The sequence below is a fragment of the Mobula birostris genome, chromosome 18, assembly GCF_030028105.1.
Source record: "Mobula birostris isolate sMobBir1 chromosome 18, sMobBir1.hap1, whole genome shotgun sequence".
Lineage (NCBI taxonomy): Eukaryota > Metazoa > Chordata > Chondrichthyes > Myliobatiformes > Myliobatidae > Mobula > Mobula birostris.
Window position 1 is genome coordinate 58820697 of NC_092387.1, and position 21509 is coordinate 58842205.

The 21509-nt window shown below is 43.1% G+C and overlaps 1 protein-coding gene across 1 annotated transcript in view; it reads right to left on the reverse strand.

Moving 5' to 3' along the window:
• Window positions 1-21509, reverse strand: part of ccdc33 (coiled-coil domain containing 33) — a 364562-nt gene that overhangs the window by 330785 nt on the left and 12268 nt on the right. Inside the window, exon 3 of the mRNA XM_072282761.1 lies at window positions 17961-18143. Coding sequence (XP_072138862.1) covers window positions 17961-18143 — 183 coding nt within the window. The remainder of the gene's footprint in view (window positions 1-17960; window positions 18144-21509) is intronic.

Below are 21509 nucleotides of genomic sequence, written 5' to 3' on the forward strand. Positions count from 1 at the left end.
AGAAGTGGCAGATGGAATATAGTTTTATTCATTTAGTTGGTTGGCTCGTGACACAGCGTGGAGTGGCCCTTCAAGCCACACCGTCCCAGCAACCCCCAACAACCCCGATTTAACCCTACCCCAATCACAGAGGATGCTGGGATTGAACTCCAAACTCCAGAACGCCCCAAGCTGCAATAGCGTCATGTTAACCGCTATGCTACCACGCCGCTCCGCACCTCCGAGGCACCCAGCAATATTCTGGTCTGAGCTTAGATGCACTACAAACAACTGATCTTAATTTCTCTAATACAGGTGTCCCCCGCTTTTCGAACGTTCACTTTACAAAACCTCACTGTTATGAAAGACCTACATTAGTTCCCTGTTCTCGCTAACAGAAGGTGTTTTCACTGTTACGGAAAAAAATCAGCGCGCGAAAAAAGGCAGCACGCGCCCCAAGCAGCCACTCTCCCCCAGATTCGGAACGGCATTGCTTAAACACGTTGCATTGAGCAGCCATTAGCAAGATGAGTTCTAAGGCCTCAGAAAAGCCTGAAAGAACTCGTAAGGGTGTTACACGTAGCACAAAACTAGACATAATTAAGCTTTTTGATTGCGGTGAACGAAGTAAGGGCAACGTGAGTTTGGCTTGTGGAAGTTGACGAATATGTTGTTGAAGAGGTTTTGGCATCCCATGACCAAAAACTGATAAGATGAAGAGCTGATACAATTGGAAGAGGAAAGGATAACAATCGAAACCGAACTCATTAGCGAAATGAACGTGAAGCAACTGCGTGAGGTTTTCGCTGCAATGATAAAGTACGACTTTAATTTTGAAAGGGTACGTCGATTTAGGGGATATTTGCAGGATGGTTTGAGTGCTTACAAAGAACTGTATGATAGAAAAATACGCGAGGCTCAGCAGTCAAGCAAGCCTTCCACATCAGCCACAGCTGACGACGAACTTAGATCTTCGACATCGAGGTGGGCAGTCATAGGAGAAGATGACCTGCCTGCTCTAATGGAAACAGACAACGACAAGATGACACCCCAGTGTCCCACCACCCCAACCCCCAGGCCCCGGACAGATACCGATTCGCAGAAATGCAGCGGTAGCCGGGAGACACACAGCAAATCTTTAAGAAAAAAGCTGAAATAAACATGCTAATTAATTAGGTGCCGCCTGACACATAATTGTTGGCCCAGATCAGAGGCGATGCAATTGGCAATCGCCTCTGATCTGGGCCGATAATTATGTGTCGGGCGGCACCTAATTAATTAGCCTGTTTATTTTGGCTTTTTTCTTAAAGATGCACTGGATGCCTCCCAGCTACCGCTGTACCCCTGCATGCTTCGCGAATCGGTATCGGTCGGCAGCCCGGAGGGTGGGGGCTACTGCACCACCCCAACCTGCAACGACTCAGCCTAACACACCATCATCAGTGTGCTCAGCGCTGTCCCAATTCCGGTAAGTGATACTGCACTGTACATACATTATTTCTACTCTATATCGGCTGTGTATTTTTACGTGTTATTTGGTATGATTTGGCAGCTTCATAGCTTAAAGGTTACTAGAGAGAGTGTTTTTGCCAACAGCACTTGCGTGACATTTTCACAACGGAGAACAGTGCTGGCAATGATTGTGGAAAAGTATTTCTACTTTATATAGGCTGTGTATTTATCACGTCATTCCTGCTTTTACTATATGTTACTGTTATTTTGGGTTTTATGTGTTATTTGGCATGATTTGGTAGGTTATTTTTGGGTCTGCGAACGCTCACAATATTTTCCCATATAAATAAATGGTAATTGCTTCTTCGCTTTACAACATTTCGGCTTACGAACCCTTTCATCGGAACGCTCTACCTTCAGGTGGCGGGGGGAAACCTGTATACCGTTGTAGGGGTAAGAATAGTGAGGGTTAATAACTAGAAATAGGGACGTAGATTTTGCTAACGTGGTCAACAGAAACCGCGGACTAAAACAGAGACGTGGGATGCAGTAGCAACGATATCCAAGTTCCAGGAATTATGTTATAAACTGTACCCACTGTTATAAAAGAACATTGCATTTGCTGTTAGACCTGTGGATAATCATTTTATTCTGTAATCAAGATCTAGTTTGCTACTTAATTAAGCCTTCCTGTTGCTGTCATGTAATCAAAATGAAGTTTTACCGGCAATCTCGTCAACTGAGAATGTAAAAACGGAACCAAATTCAATGTCCAGGTAGATCATCTTTGGTTGGTCTCCTGGCACACATTAGTTTTTAATAAATCGCCCATTAATTCGAACACCAACTCCGTGTGCTCATGCAATGCCTCACTGGGTTCTGTCCTCGCCCTACAGCTACACATCAATTTGACATCAAGTGTCGTCTCCCCACTGTTTCCATAGCTGCAATGGTTAAGTACTGTTTTGGTGTCTTCTCCGGACATAAAACTGAAACAATTTTACACCACTTCAGCTGTCACAACGTTTAATTACACAGATAATTAGAGATAATGTACAGGTGTTGCATGCTGCTTTGTACAAGATTGTAAAACCAGGAGCAAAAGCCCATTCCTGATTTATAAACAACCTTTGAACCTAATTTATAGTAGTGAACTCTTCTTGAAGGTAATAGCAGCATTATACAGCTCGCTCTACAATTGTCTGCATTTCATCTGTTGACAGACAGAATAACCCATGCAGGTTATTCGGCACATGTCAATGGCTTAAAACATTAACCTTTCCCTTTCTTTTCTCCCTTTCACTACAGATATTGAATTTCTACAGATGTAGCATGGACAGCATTCTAAATGGCTGCATCACGGTCTGGCATGGGGCGGGGGGAGGGTGGAAATTGAAGTAAGCTGCTGAGAGCTGTAAAATTAGCGAGCTACATCATGGACACCAGACTCCATAGTATCCAGATCATCTTCAAGGAGCACTGCCTCAGAAAGGCGACATCCATCTTTAAGGACCTCCACCATACAGGACATGCCCTCTTCTCACTACTACCATCAGGAAGGAGGTATAGAAGTCTGGAGGTACACACTCAACAATTCAGGACCAGCTTCTTCCCCTCTGCCATCTGATTACAGAATGGACATTGAACCCATGAACATTACCTCACTTGGATTTCCAGCAACTGCAGATTTTCTCTTGTTTGTGAAAACATTACCTCACTACCTTTTCCCCTATTTTTGCACTACTTATTTAACTATTTAATATATCTATACTTACTGAAATTCAGAATTTTCTTTGTCTCCATGTATTGCATTGTACTGCTGGCATAAAGTTAACAAATTTCACGACATATGCTGATGATATTAAACCTGATTCTGAATGTTTGAAGCCTTCTGAAGAGATTATTCACAAGCATTATGCTTGTGCTGATTGTTTGAAAGAATTCTCCAATAGATCGCACCACCTCTCCAACGCCCTTGCAGATTTGCTTCTTTTCAAGACTTCACCACCGAACCCTTTTCCGCTCTTGCAGGTTGTACATTCCTGAGACAGAGTATTGACGGACAGCACTTCATCAGTCCATGGGCGGAAGTAATATACGCTCAGTAGCCATTTTATTAGGTACAGGAGGCACCTAATGAAGTGGCCACTGAGTGCATGTTCATGGTTGTCTGCTGCTGTAGTCTATCCACTTCAAGGTTCTTCTGCATACCACTGTTGTAGCACATGGTTATCCGAGTTACTGTCACCTTCCTGGCAGTCTGAACAAATCTGGCCATTCTCCTCTGGCCTCTCTCATTAACAAGGCATTTTCACCCATGGAACTACCGTTCACTGGAAGTTTTTTTTTTGTTTATCACCCCATTCTCTGTAAACTCTAGAGACTTTTTTTGAGGCATCACCTTGTGAAGGTTTTGTGGATGCTGGTGAGGCAAATGCCCATGATGAAGCCGGCAGAGTTTGCAACTTTCTGCAGCTCTTTCCAATTCTGTGGAGTGGCAACCAGATAGTGATGTAACCAGTTAGAATGCTCTTCACAGTTTATCTGTCGAAATTTGCAAGTGTCTTTAGTGATATACCAATTCTCCTCATACTCCAAATTAAATGTCATCACCGTCGTGCCTTCCTTGGAATTGCATCAATATGTTGGGCCCAGGATAGATCCTCAGAGATGTTGACACCCAGGAACTTGAAGCTGCTCACCCTTTCCACTTCTGATCCCTCAGTGAGGATTGGTGTGTTCCCTCAAGTTCCCCTCCATGAAGTCCACAATGAATTCCTTGGTCCTAATCACATTGAGTGCAAGGTTGTTGCTGCAATGTCACTCAACCAGCTGACCTATCTTGCTCCTGTATGCCTTCTCGTCATCATCTGAAATTCTGCCAACAATAGTGCGTGTCATCGGCAAACTTATAGATGAAGTTTAAGTTGTGCTTAGTCACACAGTCATGGGTGTAGAGAGAATAGAGCAGTGGGCTAAGCATGCACCCTTGAGGTGTGCCTACATTGGTTGTCAGCGATGAGGAGATGTTATTTCCAATCTGTACAGCCTGTGGTCACCCATTGAGGAATGTAGGATCCCCATGATCCCCTTCTATCACCGCTGTTACTTTCTTTGTGCACAATCCGTCAGTAAGTGGCAGATTCTGTGGTGTGGGGTTCATGAAAACATGAGAATTTTAAAAATGGAATTAATGTAGGATTGGTGTAAGTGGGTGGTTTGTGGTCAACATGGACTTAGTTTCCATCTTGTACACTTCAGTGAAAACAGTTTTGGATATGTCACCAAAGACTCTAGGAAATCTCTACAGTCATACAATAGACAGCATTCTGACTGGTTGTTTCACCGACTGGTGTATGGAGGGTCCAAAGCACGGGATTGAAAGAGGCTGCAGAGAGCCGTAGACTCAACCAGTTCCATCACGGGCATCACCCTCACCACCATCGCAGAAGCCTCCAAAGGTAGTGCCTTAAAGTTCAAAGTATATTCATTATTAAAGTATGTATACATCATACAAACCTTGAGATTCATCTCCTTACAGGCAGCCACAAAAGAACCCGTAAAAAAAAAAGACCAACAAACAGCCAATGTTCAGAGAAGAAAATAAGACTAATCGTGCAAACAATCAAAGTAAGCATTTTAGAGTGAATGTGAGTCCTCAGACACGAAGCCCGGAGCAAACCACAGTCTTGGCCTCAGTGTGGAGTGAACGTTATGGAGCAGTGGGCAGAAGGCACCTTCCATCATCATCATCCAGCACGTCCTCTTCTCATTACCACCATCAGGGAAGAGGTACAGGAGCCTAAAGACATACAATTAATGTTTTAAGAACAGCTTTATCCCCTCCACCATCAGATTTCTGAATGGTCCATGAACACTACCTTGCTACTTCTCTTTTGCATTAATCATTTACTTTTAATTGTGACTTACAGAGATTAAGTCTGCACTGTACTGCTGGCACAAAACAATGAATTTTGTGACATACGTCAGTCATAATAAATCTGATTCTGATTCTGCAACGGGAAGCATTTGCTAGTTACAATCAGAAACCACCAGAAATAGGCATTTGGTGCAAGGAATGGGAAATTAATGCCACTCATGACCACGTGGCATCTTATCCCAGATTAAACACAAAAAATAAAACATGACAAGCCAATTTCAGCTTTTGTTAGGAAAAAAAAAGTCAGAATGCAGCAAAATAAAAGCCCAGTCCATACAACCAATTATTTTGTAATGGACTGTCTCAAGGCTCATTGATTACAGCTTAGGTAGTAAATTAGCCACATTAGACCTGCTTCAACGAATATCAAGCATTCTCCCATCTCTGACACAGATTTCTATAATACAGGCTTTGCAGTAGGTAACATTTCAAGGACACATTTTTAATTGAAAAGGGAAAGGTATTGTACAAACAGACACAAGTCAAATCTCACATCAACACTTTCCAATAAACACACGACCCTCTCCTCAGACAAAGACTGCATGTCAGCTTTCCAGTCTGTGGTTGTATTCACTGATATTTCATTTCCTCTCATTTTCTGAGAGGTAGCCAACACCAGCCTTTCAGATTGAGACACTTGATAGGTCATTTCGAAGGAAAGTTACTGTGGGTTTAGTCACAATGAAGTCATGGCAAAACAGCAGATTCCCTCCCCCTCAAGCACATCATTGAGACTTTTACAGCTATCCAGAGTTTCCCACCTCCACTTTTGTTTCAAGGTTCAAGATTTTTTGTCATTCTTCAGTAAACAAGTGCAAGGAGAATGAATTGATGGTTACTCCAGATCTGATGCAGCAATAAGAACACAATAAAAAGTTCAAAGTAAAGTTTTATCGAAGTATGTACTGTATACGTCACCATGTACTACCCTGAGATTCATTTTCTTGTGGGCATTCACAGTAGCACAGAGAAAAATACAATAAATATAAACATAAAATCAATCCTATAAAACACAATGTACATGTAATTGTTAAACACATAGACTGATTGTATATACATAGAGTGACACCAGTTGATGTGTATGCATTGGTGGTGAGGGTTGTGGGGTGGGATAATGGACAGAGGTGTTGATCAGCTTGATAGTTTGAGGAAAGAAACTGTTTTTGAGTCTGAAGGTCTTAGCCTAGATTTTGCACATTCTCTTCCCGGATGGGAGTGGGACAAACAGTCCACGAGCGGGGTGGACTTGTGATATTGCTGGCCTTTATCAGAATCAGGTTCAACATCACGAGCATTTGCTGTGAAACTTGTTGACTCTGCAGCAGCAGCACAATGTAATATTTTTAGTAGTGAGATAGCGTCCATGGGCTCAATGTCCAATCAGAAATCAGATGGCAGAGAGGAAGAAGCTGTTCCTGAATCACTGCCTTCAGGCTTCTGTATCTCCTTCCTGATGGTAACTACAAGAAGAAGGCATGTCCTGGGTAATGAGAGTCGTTAACAATGAACGCTGCCTTTTGTGCACCTTTCTGCTGGGTAGACTGGTGCCTGTGATGTGTTCTAAGGTCTTCACTCAAATTATTTTAAGTTCACTTAGTTGAATTTAAGTTCTAGGCTGCTTAAGTGGGATTTGAACTCTTGGTCTTAGATCAATACCCTAAGCATAACATCAGCAACATACCCCCTCTCCCAGATGCACTCAGATGCCTATAGGTAACCTGGAACTCACGAGATTTAGAGAGACCTTTGGTTTAACTGACTACAACCCAATCTCCAAATATTTTTTTAATATCCTGAAACTCTCTCAAGAATGACATCAGAATCAGGATTATTATCAAAAACACATGTTGTGAAATCATATCCAGTCCTGAAGAAGGGTTTTGGCCAGAAACATCGACTGTTTATTCCCACCCATAAATTCTGACTGACCAGCTCAGCTCTTCCGGCACATTGTGTGTAATGTTCTAGATTTCCAGCATCTGCAATACCTCGTGTTGCAAAACCCATTGTTTTGCTGCAGCAGTGCAGTGAAATAATAAAAGTTACTATAAATTACTACAGTAATAAACACAAAATAGTGCAAAAAGAGAGTAATATAGCGAAGGGGTGTTCACGCGTTCATGGACTGTCAGAAATCTGATGTCAAAGGGGAAGAACCTGTAAATATGTACGCTAATGAAGTGGGTAAGTAAGCGGATAGGTAAATACGCAAGTAATAAACACAGGAGATTCAGCAGGTGCTGGAAGTTCACAGCAACACACAAAAGGAACTCAGCAGGTCAGGCAGCATCTGTGGAGGGGAATAAACAGTCAATGTTTCAAGCCAAGACCCTTCATCAGGACTGGAAGGGAAGGGAGAAGAAGCCAGAAAAAAATTTATAGCCAAAATAATTTTAATTTTATTCTGGCTTCTTCCTCCTTCAGTTCCAGTCCTGTTGATCAACTGTTTATTCCAAGTACATAAGTAAATAGGCAGGTAGGTAGGTAGATGGAGCAAAAGAGGAGTAGCGAGGTGGTGCTCATGGGTTCATTCAGGAAGCTGACGGTAGAGGAGAAAAAACTGTGCCTTAAACATTGAGTTTGGGTGTTCAGACTCCTGGACCTCCTCCCTCGGGGTAGTAATAGATGGGTTACAGCCACCACGGAAGCAGAAAATGATGCCGCAACCACAATCCGGTTAATCTGTGTTATACATTACAATACTTAGTTTTTGCACTTTATTTTGTTTATTAATGCATAATTCATCTATCCTTATTTCCTTAAATTATTGTCTGTTATGTGTACTACTGTGCTTTACACCCTGGTTCAGAGAAACATCTCGTATACATGTATATAATTAAATGACAATAAATTGATTTGACTTGACTTGATCACCCCTCCCCCCTTATATGAGGAAACTAATCACATAATATTACAATACTTCAACACCAACTAACATAGAGGTTGGGAATCTATTCCATAAGACGGTAGTGATGAGAAGAGAAGAAGTTTAGAGAGTTATATGCTGGACATGGTTACAGAGAATGGAGAAAAGGGTGAAACTTTGAGAAATCAATCACTGATGTGGCTAAAGCTGCAGAGGTTCAAGGTAAACAGGACTCAGTGCCAGTTAGGACTCCGTGAGAGGTGTTGGAATGGAGGAACGAGGAAGGACAGGGGAGTTTTCTTTGCTCCAGTGAGAGCAATATTTATTGTCCATCTTTAATTGTCCTTGAGAAAATAATGGTGAGAGGCAGAGGGGATTGGGGAGGGACTTCCAAAAGGTTGACACAACATTGTAGGCCGAAGGGCCTGTACTGTGTTGTAGTGTTCTGCATTCTACACTCTGGTGCTCATTACACAGGTGTCAGAAGGCCAACACAACATTGTAGGCCGAAGGGCCTGTACTGTGTTGTAGTGTTTTATGTTCAATGTTCCAGTGCTGAATACATAGCTGTGAGTGTAACAGGGAAAGAAATCAGGAATGCAGAAGAGGTATTCTACGAACATAGGGCCCGAGGTTTGTGGGCTAATGACATAGGGAAGGATTTGAAAATGAAGATGAGAATTTTAAATTCAAGTCATTACCAGAGCAAATATTGATGCAGATCAACAGGCCTGAGGTCTGCAACAGACTTCTCAGTGTAATTCTAAAACTCTTAACAAGCACTGATCTATGTTTCTCGACAGTAAGGTGATATAGGTAGATGCGTCAAGGAGCGAGCAATGGGAATGCCCTGGGGGTACATACCATGAAATGGAACAACTTCAGCTAGCTTTTTTAAAGCAGATTTTTCTTGAGATAGACTTGTCAGTGTTACAATTACTGTCTTGTCAGTGGGTTTCCAAAGCCTTCCATTGTACTCAGACGCCTTGATCAGGTTTCTCAGGGATCCCTGATTTTGTGGGGATAGTTCTCAGCCAAAATTGTTCAGCCCTGAGGCACTTAGGTATTGCAATTATTTTATCTCGCTTTGTTGCAAGTGTCCAGCGGTTTTCACATCTCTTTTTATCTGAGTATTTGCAACACTGGCTTTTCTTTTTAATTTCTCACAGCCCTGCCCCTCTCTGCTCTAGCAGCTGAGTACTGACATCACAACCCCAACACCACAGACAGGACCCATATCCCTGAACAGAATTTTCCTGTCAGGCAGCAAATCTGGACCGGATGTGAATAACCCTCAAGTTGCACAAGTCCACTTACTGAGAGAGTAAGACCATACGGGCACAATTAGGCCATGCGTCCCATTCGATCATGACTGATTTATTATCCTTCTCCACCTCATTCTCCTGCCTTCTCCCTACAACCTTTGACACTCCTACTAATCTCCACCCTAAATATACCAAAGACTTAGACTCCACAGCTGTTTGTAGCAATAAACTTCACAGATTCACCACCCTCAGGCTAAAGAAGTTCTTCCTCATCTCTGATCTAAAGGGATGCCCTTCTATTCTACTCTATTCTCTTGTCCTCAACACTCTCTTTATAGGAAGCATCCTCTCCACATCCTCTCTGTCTGGGCCTTTCAATATTCAATAGGTTTCAATGAGATCTCCCCTCATTCTTCTAAACTCCAGTGAGTACAGGCCCACAGCCATCAAACATGCCTCATACATTAACCCTTTCATTCCTGGGATTATTCTCGTGAACCTCCTCTAGACCCTCTCAAATGTCGGAACATTCTCTCTTAGATATGGGGCCCAAAACTGCTCACAATGCCTGAAAATGTCCTTGCTCATTCTTGCACATAAGCACATTTTTAAATTAAGTCAAGTCAAGTGAGTTTATTGTCACATGCACAAGTCAAGTGAGGTACAGGTACAAGGTAGCAGCATCACAGGCACAGAGGTACAGACAGCACACGGAATATAAATTACACAGGATGACAGAGAGGAAAAAAAAGACACAAAAAGAGACAAGCAACACACACAAAATGCTGGAGGAACTCAGCAGGCTGGGCAGCATCTATGGAAAAGAGTAAACGGTCGAAGTTTCCGGCCAAGCCCCTTCATCAGGACTGGAGAAAAAAAATGAGGTCAAAGCAAGAAAATGGGGGGGGGGGGGGGAGGGAGGAAGTACAAGGTTATAGGTGATAGGTGAAACTGGGAGGGAGGGGTGAAGTAAAGAGCTGGTAAGTTGATTGGCGGAAGAGACGGCTGGAGAAGTGGGAATCTGATAGGAGAGGGTAGAAGACCTTGAAGAAAGGGAAGAGGGGGAGGAACACCAAAGGGAGGTGATGGGCAGATAAGGAAATGTGAGGGAGGAAAATGGGAATGGGGGAATGGTGAGGTGGGGTGGAAATCACCAGAAGTTTAAGAAATCAATGTTCATTCCATCAGGATGGAGGCTGCCCAGATGGAATATACAGTAATACGTTGCTCCTCCAACCAGAGTGTGGCCTCATCGTGGAAGTAGAGGATTTTACACTAATCCATGGGTTCCCAACCTTTTTAATGCCATAAACCTATTAACCAAGGAGTGTATGGGCATGTGGCCAAGTGGTTAAGGCATTGGACTAGCTACCTGAAGGTCGTGAGTTCGAGTCCCAGCCGAGGAAACATGTTGTGTCCTTGAGCAAGGCACTTAATCACACATTGCTCTGCGATGATACTGGTGCCAAGCTGTATGGGTCCTAATACCCTTCCCTTGGACAACATTGGTGTCGTGGAGAGGGGAGACATGCAGCATGGGCAACTTGCCCAGGCCTGTGCCCTGGAGAGTGAAGACTTTCCGGGCGCAGATCCATGGTCTCGCAAAGCTAATGAATGCCTTTATTTTAACCAAGGAGTTTAAGGATCCCCTTGTTGGATCTGTTTATTTTCTGATCTTTTAGGGTTCTTCTGGGAGCCAAAAATAGCATAGTCTTAATTCCAAGATTTCGGTGTATTTTAGAGTACAAACAAACATATAAAATACTAAGAAAACTAAATAAAAAGCCGAGAAATGATGCTAAGAGAGGAATTAATGTTTAAGGGTTTTAGACAAAGGAATAAAGTTGGCCCTTACGGAAAATCTATCACTTTTATAGACAAGACATTCCTTAACCAAAGGCAAGTTAGTTAATAGGCTACATAATTAAACAATTACATCATGAGAGCAACATGCTAATACTTAGCCAATGAGTTCATTAAGAAGTACAAAACTAATAAAAAGATTAAAAGATTAAAATAAAGACAGTGTTTCCAACACCTTGTACTAATCCCATTTTTGCTCCCCAACTCAACTACAACAAATTTACAGTGGCCAGTTAACCTACCAACCTGCACGTCTTTGGGACGCTGGAAGAAATCCCACGCAGACAGCACCACAAGTCGGGACTGAACCCCAGCTGACTGAAGTGACAGGGTGACGTCTCCACTCATTGTGCCATGGTCTTAATGACACCAACGGCCGCACAAGCAGAAAACAAGCTACTGAAGGAACTGAGCAGTCAGGCAGCGTCTATGGAAGGGAACAGACAGTCGAGACTGGAAATACAGAGGGAAGATAGCCAGCCTAAAGAGGCGAGAGGGAGAGGTAGGGCAAGCAACAGAAATGTAGATCCAAGCGAGGAGGGGTTCATCGGTAGACAGGGACAGGTGGAGAAGGGAAGGGTGGAGATAGCAACAGAGGCTAGGGGATGACAGGTGGGAGTCTCAGCAGTTAAAGCACGCTCGCTTAAAATCATTAACATTCTCATGTTCATGCCAGCCCACACATAATAGTGCTACTAAATGGATTCCACATCTCAGCTCTCAGTCACTAGCCTTACAGTTATGGCACTTGAGGAACCAAAATCAGAATCAGGTTTATTATCACTAACTTAAATGACATGAGTTTTTATTTGGCAACAGTACAGTGCAAAGAATTAAAATTACTATAAATTACAAAGACAAATAAATGGTGCAACAAAAAGGAACAACGAGGCAGTGCTCATAGACCGCTCATAAATCTTCACTGCTGCTGCTACTGTGTGGTCCAGAATCTCCGGAGGAGAAGGCCCCGAGTTCTTGGCTTTGCTTGTTGCTCGGCGGCCGGGGCAGGGTCAAAACATTCCAGCAGAGGGTGGTGCTCGGAGAAGCTGTGTTGGAAGGGCTGGTCAGAGACTCGAAGTTTTCGGACGGACTCAGAGTCCGCTGTGGTCGGGTGCTTCCAATGGTACTGCATCGACAAGTTTACGACGCTTGGAAGTTCATGGCAGGGAGAGTTTCTCCGTTCTGCCATCTGTGTGAGATGACGAGTCCATCGGGACTTTGAGACTTTTTTTTTACCGTGTCCATGGTCTGCTCTTTATCTAATTATGCTATTGCTTTGCACTGTTGTAACTATGTTATAATTATGTGGTTTTGTCAGTTTTTCAGTCGGTTTGTCCTGTGTTTTCTTGTGATATCATTCTGGAGGAATGTTGTATCATTTTTTAATGCATGCATTTCTAAATGACAATAAACGAGGACTGAGTGTCCTCATAATCTAATCTGATGGCAGACGGGAAGAAGCTATTCCTGAATCATTGAGTGTGACTTCCATAGCTCCTTCCTGACAGTAGTAGCAAGAGGGCATGCCCCGGATGGTCTTTGAGGTCCATGGTTCTCACACTGGCCTCCTTAGCCAGCTCAGAGTCCACAGAACTGGAACGAAAGCAAATCATCCTTTGATGGTGAAGGTCTTTAGTGATGGGTGCCAGCTTCTTGAGACACCACCTCTTGAAGATGTACTTAGTGGTGGAGAGGGTTGTGCCCACGATGGAGCACGCTGAGACTACAAGCCCTCTTCAGTCTCTTATAATCCTGTCCACTGGAGCCTCCATACGAGGCTGTGGTGCAACCAGTCAGAATGCTCTCCACCAACCTATAGAAACTTATAAGCAGCTTCAGTGACATCCTTGCAAAATCCTAATGAGGTAGAGGGCTTTTGCTGTGATTGCATCAACATGCTGGTCCTACGATACATTCTCCAATATGCTGCCCTCCCACACCCCCCCCCCAAGAACTTGAAGCTGCTCACCCTTTCCATTGCTAGCAGTGATTTCCATTATGTGTTGAGTGAAATATCCTCCACTACTCCCCTCTAATTTTTCTATCCGACCACTTGCTGAATTAACAAAGGAAAGCAGGTCACCCACTGCCTTTCCTGTCCTCTCCAGCATTCTAACAGCCATCATATCAAGTCCTCGTCAAACATCTGAGTGCTTTTGAAGTAATTTGACAGTGGGCTTAATTTGACAGATCTGCTCCACTGGGATCAGAACCGACGAACAATAAAAAAAATGGTGTCATCTGAGCTCAATAGCGGTTTCGAAAGAGAATTTTTGATGTCTCATTCTCTTATGCTTCACCTCGTTAAACCATCCTGTCTTCTCAGCTCCTGTCAATGCTTATCATGCTGCTTGTATCTCATAGCAAGAGCTTCTGAAGGAACTGCATTGCTGTGGTTTATGGCTTGTTATGTCCTGCCACAAATGTGTGTCATTGTGATCTATTAACAGTATGTCAGAAACTTCCACTAATCTGTCAGGATTTCCAAACTGTCCCATTGAGGTGGAAGCCATTTGGCCCTCGAGACTCCTGTGCTGTAAGTTATCTCATTCTCAGGGCACGTGCCCTTTGCTGGAAAAGTCAGTATCTGTGGCCCATCCCCTGCTGCCCTCAAGAAGATGGTAGTGAAACGTCTTCTTGACACACAGCAGTCCTTCTGGTGCGTTATTCCCACAGTGTCACATAAGGATTTTCAAGACTTAGTTTCACCAACAGTAAAGCAATCACAATATACATTTCCAAGTCAAGGTGGTGTGTGACTTACAATGGATGTGTAGGGGGTTAGTGTTCCAGTACATCTGCTGCCCTCTTGTCTAAAGGACACCGATTTTGAGATTTTATTTAGAGAAACAATGTGGAACAGGCTCTTCCAGCCCGTCGAGCCTCACCACCCAGCAACCCACCTATTTAACCCTGGCCTAATCACAGGGCAATTTACAATGACCAATTAGCCTACTAATTGGTACGTCTTTGGATATGGGAGGAAACTGTAGCATCCCAATGGAAAGCAACACACACATGGAAAGGAACATACAAAATTGCTTACAGAGGACATCGGAATTGAACTCTAAACTCTGACATCTCAAGCTGTAACAGCATCACGCTAACCGCTACGCCAGATGCTAGGCAAGTACATGTAGCACATTTCATCAGTGGTACAGACAGCAGACACTGGGTGCCGGTGATAGATGGGTCAAAGATTTAGAGCGGTGGATGGAGTGCATTGTTCAAATAATTCAACCACCCAGTCAAAATGGTGCCAAGATCCAATGTTCGTCAAGTTTGTGGCTCAGATTTGAGTGTATTTTATTTGGTTCACAGGGATGTTTTTCAGGACAGTTTGGGTAGTGATGAGACAGGGCAGGGTATAAGCACAAGGATAAGGGAGAGTTAGAGATCACGGGTGGTAAGTGAAGAGTCAGGGGCAGCAGCTGGTGATTGGAGTCCATGTGAGGGCTCCACAATTGAAGACCAGTGATCCTCATGGTCAATAACCCCCCCCCCCCCACACACACACACGCACGCACGCACCCACCCCCATGTCAGCAAGTTCCTGCATTAAGGCATTTGCAAATCGGGATGTCAAGGCCCAGAAGATCAAGGTCCCATGGTCGGCAAGCCTTTGGGCCAATAACCAGAGGTCAGCAAAATCCAGAGGCCAGAGACCTGTGAGTCTGGGCCAGGCACCAGAGTCGGAGGCCAGATGTGATCTGTCTTTGGGTTCAGCTATAAAAGGGGCTTGTTTTGTTGTTGTAATGTTGCTGTTGCTTGTGCCTCTACTGAACATGGAGGGCAAGCAACGCTGGCGCCAGAATGTGTAGCAACACTTGTGAGCGGCCCCCAGCACACCCTTAGAGTGTGCTGGATTTTAGTGGTTTTCGCCGTTATGTTTCAATGTACATTTAATAAGTAAAGTCATCTGAATTAAGATTGGAATCTAAATCATCACTGTTCTGTATCTCAAGTCCAACTCACCAACTCTGCTCACTCTTTAGAGCAGTGATTCCCAGCAAGAATGGTTACATGGCCTAAGGGGGCGTTAGAAATAAAAGAAGTCATCATTTAAGTTTCTTGGGGGGCAGTAGACGGCACCCTAACTTGAGGCACTGAGACCTGACCAACCGTTGGAAGTGGTTCCTCTACCAAAAAAAAAGAATGAGGCACTGGAATACAGGGAGAACCATAGTTGTGCAGGCAGTGACCACTTGTCATCACAATGCATCTGAAATTTGGCAATCTCATCTGATGCACAAATTAGCAACCAGGGTGTTCTAGAGTACCCCTTGACTCACGGTACAGAATGCATTCATGTAATTTAACAGCCGATAAGTCAGGTATACCCTCTCAACTTTTTCTACAGATCTACGGAAAACAGGTCATGCAATGATACAGCACTGGCCAGAACCAAATGGTGAAATAGAACCATTCAGCGAACCTGCCAACCCCAAAGATTCCTATTGAGATGTTCAAAGCGACCTCGGCTTCATATGTGCGGTCAAGGACCAACTCTGGAGATTATAAGACCTTACGTGATTGGTCAATTGCGTTAACTGGAATAGTATAAAAGTAGCTTGCTGAACACCAGCTCTATCCTGAGTAACATTCAGATTCCAATTTTTAATGTTGCGATCATCTTCATCTTTGCTTCACCGTTCCTTTACTTGCCACAACCATCATTCTATCCATGTCAACCCATTGCCATCGTCAACTTCCGACAGGGATTCCCAGTTTATGTTAACTTTTTATTTTAATTTAGCCCCGTTAATGATGGATAAATACCTACAGCATGATTTCTACAAGTCTGAAGGTGATGAAGCCCAATTAACCCCAACAAATCTGTATCATCGGGTACTACGATAGCGTAGCAGTTAGTGTGACGCTATTACAGCTCACAGCGTCGTAGCTCGGAGTCCAGTCCTAGTGTCCTCAGTAAGGTGTCTCCGTACATCCTCCCCGTGGAATGGATGGGTTTTTCCCCAGGTGCTCTGGTTTCCACCCACGATCCAAAAGTGTACTGAGCAGGTTTATTGGCCGTTGTAAATTGTCCCATGGTTGGGGTAGGATTAAAACAAGGTTGTCGGCCATCATATGACAATCAATGGAAAAACACTGAGGAGAAGATACTTTCCATCCTCATACAGGCAATTTTGGCTGATAACGACCTACAAAGTTACATAAATAATATTGACAATCCATGGGTGAAATGGGCTCTTAAAATATGGAAAACTATTATAAAAGAATATAAACTAGAGAGAGACATTGCAATTCTTAAATGGTGTGCATATGACTTGGATTTTACACCGAATAAACTGGATGCTAGATTTAGGGACTGGACAGCTAAAGGAATAACAGCTATTTGCAATATAATGAAAGAAGGAACACTGTTCAGTTTTGAAATGCTCAAAGAGAAACACTTATTAGAAAAACAAGTCTTTTACCGATATTTACAGATACGACAGTATGTTAATAGGATGGTTAAAAATGTAACCAAGACAAGTACATACCTGATAGAGCTATTTAGAAAAGCATATAATTCAGACAACGGTAGTAGAATAATTTCAAGCGTATATAAGGGTTTGTCAAATCTTAAAACACATTCGACTTCATACCTTAAAACAAAATGGGAGAAGGAAGGAGGCATAATAATATCTGAGGAAGAATGGACAATAATATGGAGGTATCAATGGAAGTGTACCAGTTCACAGAAATGGAGGGAGTTCAGGTGGAAAAACCTGATAAGATATTTTATTATACCCTCTCAGAAATCCCATTATGATAGTAACCCCTGTTTGCTGAAGAAATTGTGGAAATCAAAATGCAAACCATTATCATATTTTCTGGGAATGCTCCGTTATCAAAGGCTATTGGAGTGGGATACATAATGCCCTACAAGACATCTTTAAATGTGAAATACCCTTAGAGAGTAAGACCATATATTTTGGGTATATACCTCAAGAATGGTTGAAAAGAGATAAATATTTAATTAATGTACTGCTGGTGGCTGGTAAAAAGACCCTTACCAGGAAATGGTTATCACAGGACAGCCCAACCTTAAATGTATGGATGGAAATTACAATGGGCATTTACAAAATGGAGAAGATAACAGCATCTGTTAATCATAAGTTGGAACAATTTTATTCATACTGGAAAAAATGGTTTAACTACATAACATCTCAAAGGCCTGATTTTATTCTCACAAGTCAATTAATATGTTTTTTTAAAAAAAAAGATCACTCCCTACTCTGTACATAGTTTTCTTCTTTCGATTGTTCTTTCTTTCCTCTCCTTTTCTATACGTGTATACCTCAGATAAATATTATGTGGACATTTGTGACAAATATGATTATATTATATATGTACTGTATCTGAAATACATCTTATGGAAATGTTTGTTTGATGATGAAATTCAATAAAAATAAATTATAAAAAAAAAACAGGGTCGTCGGAAGTTGCTGGGCAGCGTGAGTTGAAGGGCCGGAAAGGCCTATTCCGCGCTGTATCTTTAAATCAAAATAAATAATTTAACTGTCTCAATCACCTAACCTCCCAAATCCTCTTGATTTCCACAAAACCCCAGCCAATCTACAGTACTCACACGTGCGTGAGGATGTGTCCCAAAGCTTCCTGCAGGGATGTGTTCCAGAGGAGAAAGATGGAAGCTGGGTTTACTGGACTGCTGCTGATACGCAAGATGGTCTACCACTAGGGTAGGAGAAGGGCCTTCTTCAGGGGCCTCCAGCAAAGGTTCAAGCTGCGATCCCTCCTTGGGTTTATTCCGCTGTAGAGAATTGAAGGAGAGAAGGAAAAAGCAGAGCAGGTCAAATCCCAGAATAAACCACCACCCTGATTAACAATACCTGGCCCAGTGTTCTACAATATTCACCCACGTTCCAGTTATGAGATGTGCTGGTCCAGGGCTAAAATACTGTGAATGGATCACAAGTCTAATCCTATCAATAGAAAGATAGATAGATGGATAGATACTTTATTAATCAAAGGAAATTACAGTGTCACAGTAGCATTACAAATGCACAGATATACAAATATTAGAAGAGAATTAAGAAAAATAAGTTACCTCAAACATTCTAACAGGAGGGGGTCATCACTTCCCCAACTATAGCTTGACTCATTATAGAGCCTAATGTCCGAGGGTAGGAATTACATCATATAGTGTTCTTTAGAGAGGTGCAGTTGTTTTAGTCTATTACTAAGAGTGCTTCTCTGTTCAGCCAAGGTGGCATGCAGAGGGTGAGAAACATTGTCCGCAATTGCCAGGATTTTCTGTAGGGTCCTTTGTTCTACCACGGCCTCCAGTGTGTCCAGTTTGACTCCTACAACAGAACCAGCCTTTCTGATCAGTTGATTGAGCCTGTTAGCATCGCCCATGTTGATGCCATTGCCCCAGCACACCACTTCATAGAAGATTATACTGGTGACAAGAGACTGGTAGAACATGTGAAGGAGAGACCTGCATACTCCAAAGGACCTCAGTCTCCTCAGGAAGTAGAGGCAACTCTGGCCCTTCTTGTACACAGCCTCTGTGTTGGTGCTTCACTCAAGTCTGTCATCCAGGTGCTCCCCTAGGTACTTGTAGGTTCTCACCACATCCACATCATCAATAGCAACAGGGAGCAGTGCAGGATTAGCTTTCCTAAAGTCCATCACCATCTCCTTTGTCTTATTGATGTTGAGCTGCAGATGATTCAGCTTGCACCATTTGACAAAGTCTTCCACCAGGGCCCTGTACTCATTTTCCCATCCTCCCTTTATACACCCAACTATTGCTGAGTCATCAGAGAATTTCTGCAGATGACATGACTCAATGTTGTATCTAAAGCCTCAGGTATACTGGGAAGGGAGCCAATACAGCCTCCTGTGGGACCACAGTGCTGCTTATAGCTATGTCTGACACACAAACTATGGTCTGCCAGTCAGGTAGTCCATTATCCAAGATACAATGGAAGTGCCAACCTGTACTGAACAGAGCTTTGCTCATTACTCATAAGAGGTGACGTAATCTACACTAAAAAAACACCATAATAAATTCTCTATCAAGAACCATCTCTTTGAAGAAGAATATCTGTTCTTTAATCTGTGTGACAGTGAAAAATACATTGGGACTCACAAGAAAGCCAGTGAAAAACTAATTTTGCACTTGAGTTCAAATGGCTCCACTGTAGAATTCTGACTGGCTACATCACAGCTTTGTATGGGAATTCCAATGTACGGAATGCAGGAAGCTACAGAACAGTTGTGGATTCAGCCAGTTCTATTAAGGATCTTCTCTGAGTATCTACTTATTTACAGCGTGGAATGGGCCCTTACGGCCCTTCGAGCCACACCGCCCAGCAACCCCCAATTTTACCTTAGCCTAATCACAGAACAATTTACAATGACCAATTAACCTACCAAATGGTACATCTTTGGATTGTGGGAGGAGATTAGAGCACCAGGAGGAAACTCACATGGTCGCAGGGAGAACGTATAAACTCCTTACAGACAGCAGCCGGTATTGAATCTGGCTTGCTAGTACTGTATAGTGTTGTGATAACCACTACGCTACCGTGCTGCCCTTGTTATCATCACCTCGTCGTGCTGGAGAGTTCCTGCGATCCTGAGAGCGATGCCGTCTGGAGCTTAGACATCCGGCGCTTAGCTCCTGGTGGGTTATCCACGGCAGTAAGGTCAAGGGGCAGGTTCCAGACAAACAGCAATCCAGCCAAAACCTCAACAGTGGAGCCAGAAGATGATGACACATCACAATGGCAGCAAAGGTGGAGGAAGGCTGCAGCAGTGAAGGGTCCCCAGTCATCTTGCATTCCATCCCACTGAACCCTGACCCCGATCTATCAAGGACTACGTTGTAGATGTCCATACATCAGCCTCCCTACATTAAACAAAGTGGTGCAAAGGCAATCTCCATTAAGGTAATAACCCCTTAGGAGAACATCATACGGCAGAGGAGGTCAAGTCATTGGGTGTATTTAAGGCAGAGATTGATAGGTATCTGAGTAACCAGGGCATCAAAGGTTATGGTCAGAAGGCGGGGGAGTGGGACTAAACAGGAGAATGGATCAGCTCATGATAAAATGGCTGAGCAGACTCGATGGGTTGAATGGCCGACTTCTGCTCCTTTGTCTTATGGTCATACTCAATTCAAGTGATCACACTTCTACTAACATTATGGATACAGCTCTCTGCAGCATTAAGGACATCCACAACAGGTGATGTCTCAGCAAGGTGGCGTGCATCATTAAGGACCCACCAGCATCCCCATCAGATTCAGGTTTACTTATCACATGTATATCAAAACATACAGTAAAATATGTCATTGGCATTAAAATTCAACACACCCAAGGATGTACTGGGGCCTGCAAGCGTCACTACACATTCCAGCCATGTCCTCTTCTCATTGTTGCCATCAAGCAGGAGGTACAGGAGCCTGAGGATCCTCATCTCAAGTTTCAACAACACCTCAAGGTTCAACAACTTCTTCCCCATGCAATCAGGTTCTTAAACCAACCTGAAAATCCCCAACTCTACCTCGCACTACATTCCCTCAACTTGCACTGATGTCACTATGCATATTTTTATTTTATCATGCAAGTTATATATAATTCGTGAATTAAAGTTGACAAAATTTATGTTCATCCACATTTTGCTGATTTTTACGGCATTTACGCCCTGGGTATGACATAAGCTTGATGTTGAATTTTTACTAATGGTTTCTGAATTCCAAATGAATTCTGCAATACCCCAGATTTGATCTCACTCAAGTAATTGCAATTGCAATTAAAAGTGGATTTTCCTGAAAACAATGGTCTATAACAATGGTCCCCAGGTAGGGAACCCCTAGTCTATTATAACCAGTTGTTAAAGAGTCTTAGAGTCAGAGTCATAAAGACAAGCCCTTCAGGCCAGCATGTCAATGGTGACCATCAAGTTCCTGAACAGTTTTGTATCACCCTGAAAGTCTGACTGGGCCCCTCCTGTATGATTGACCTCAGTCACCCTGAGGCCATTTCCTGAAGGAACAGAAGTCATCATGTAACACACATCAAAGTTGCTGGTAAACTCAGCAGGCCAGACAGCATCTCTAGGAAGAGGTACAGTCGACGTTTCGGGCCGAGACCCTCTCCTAACA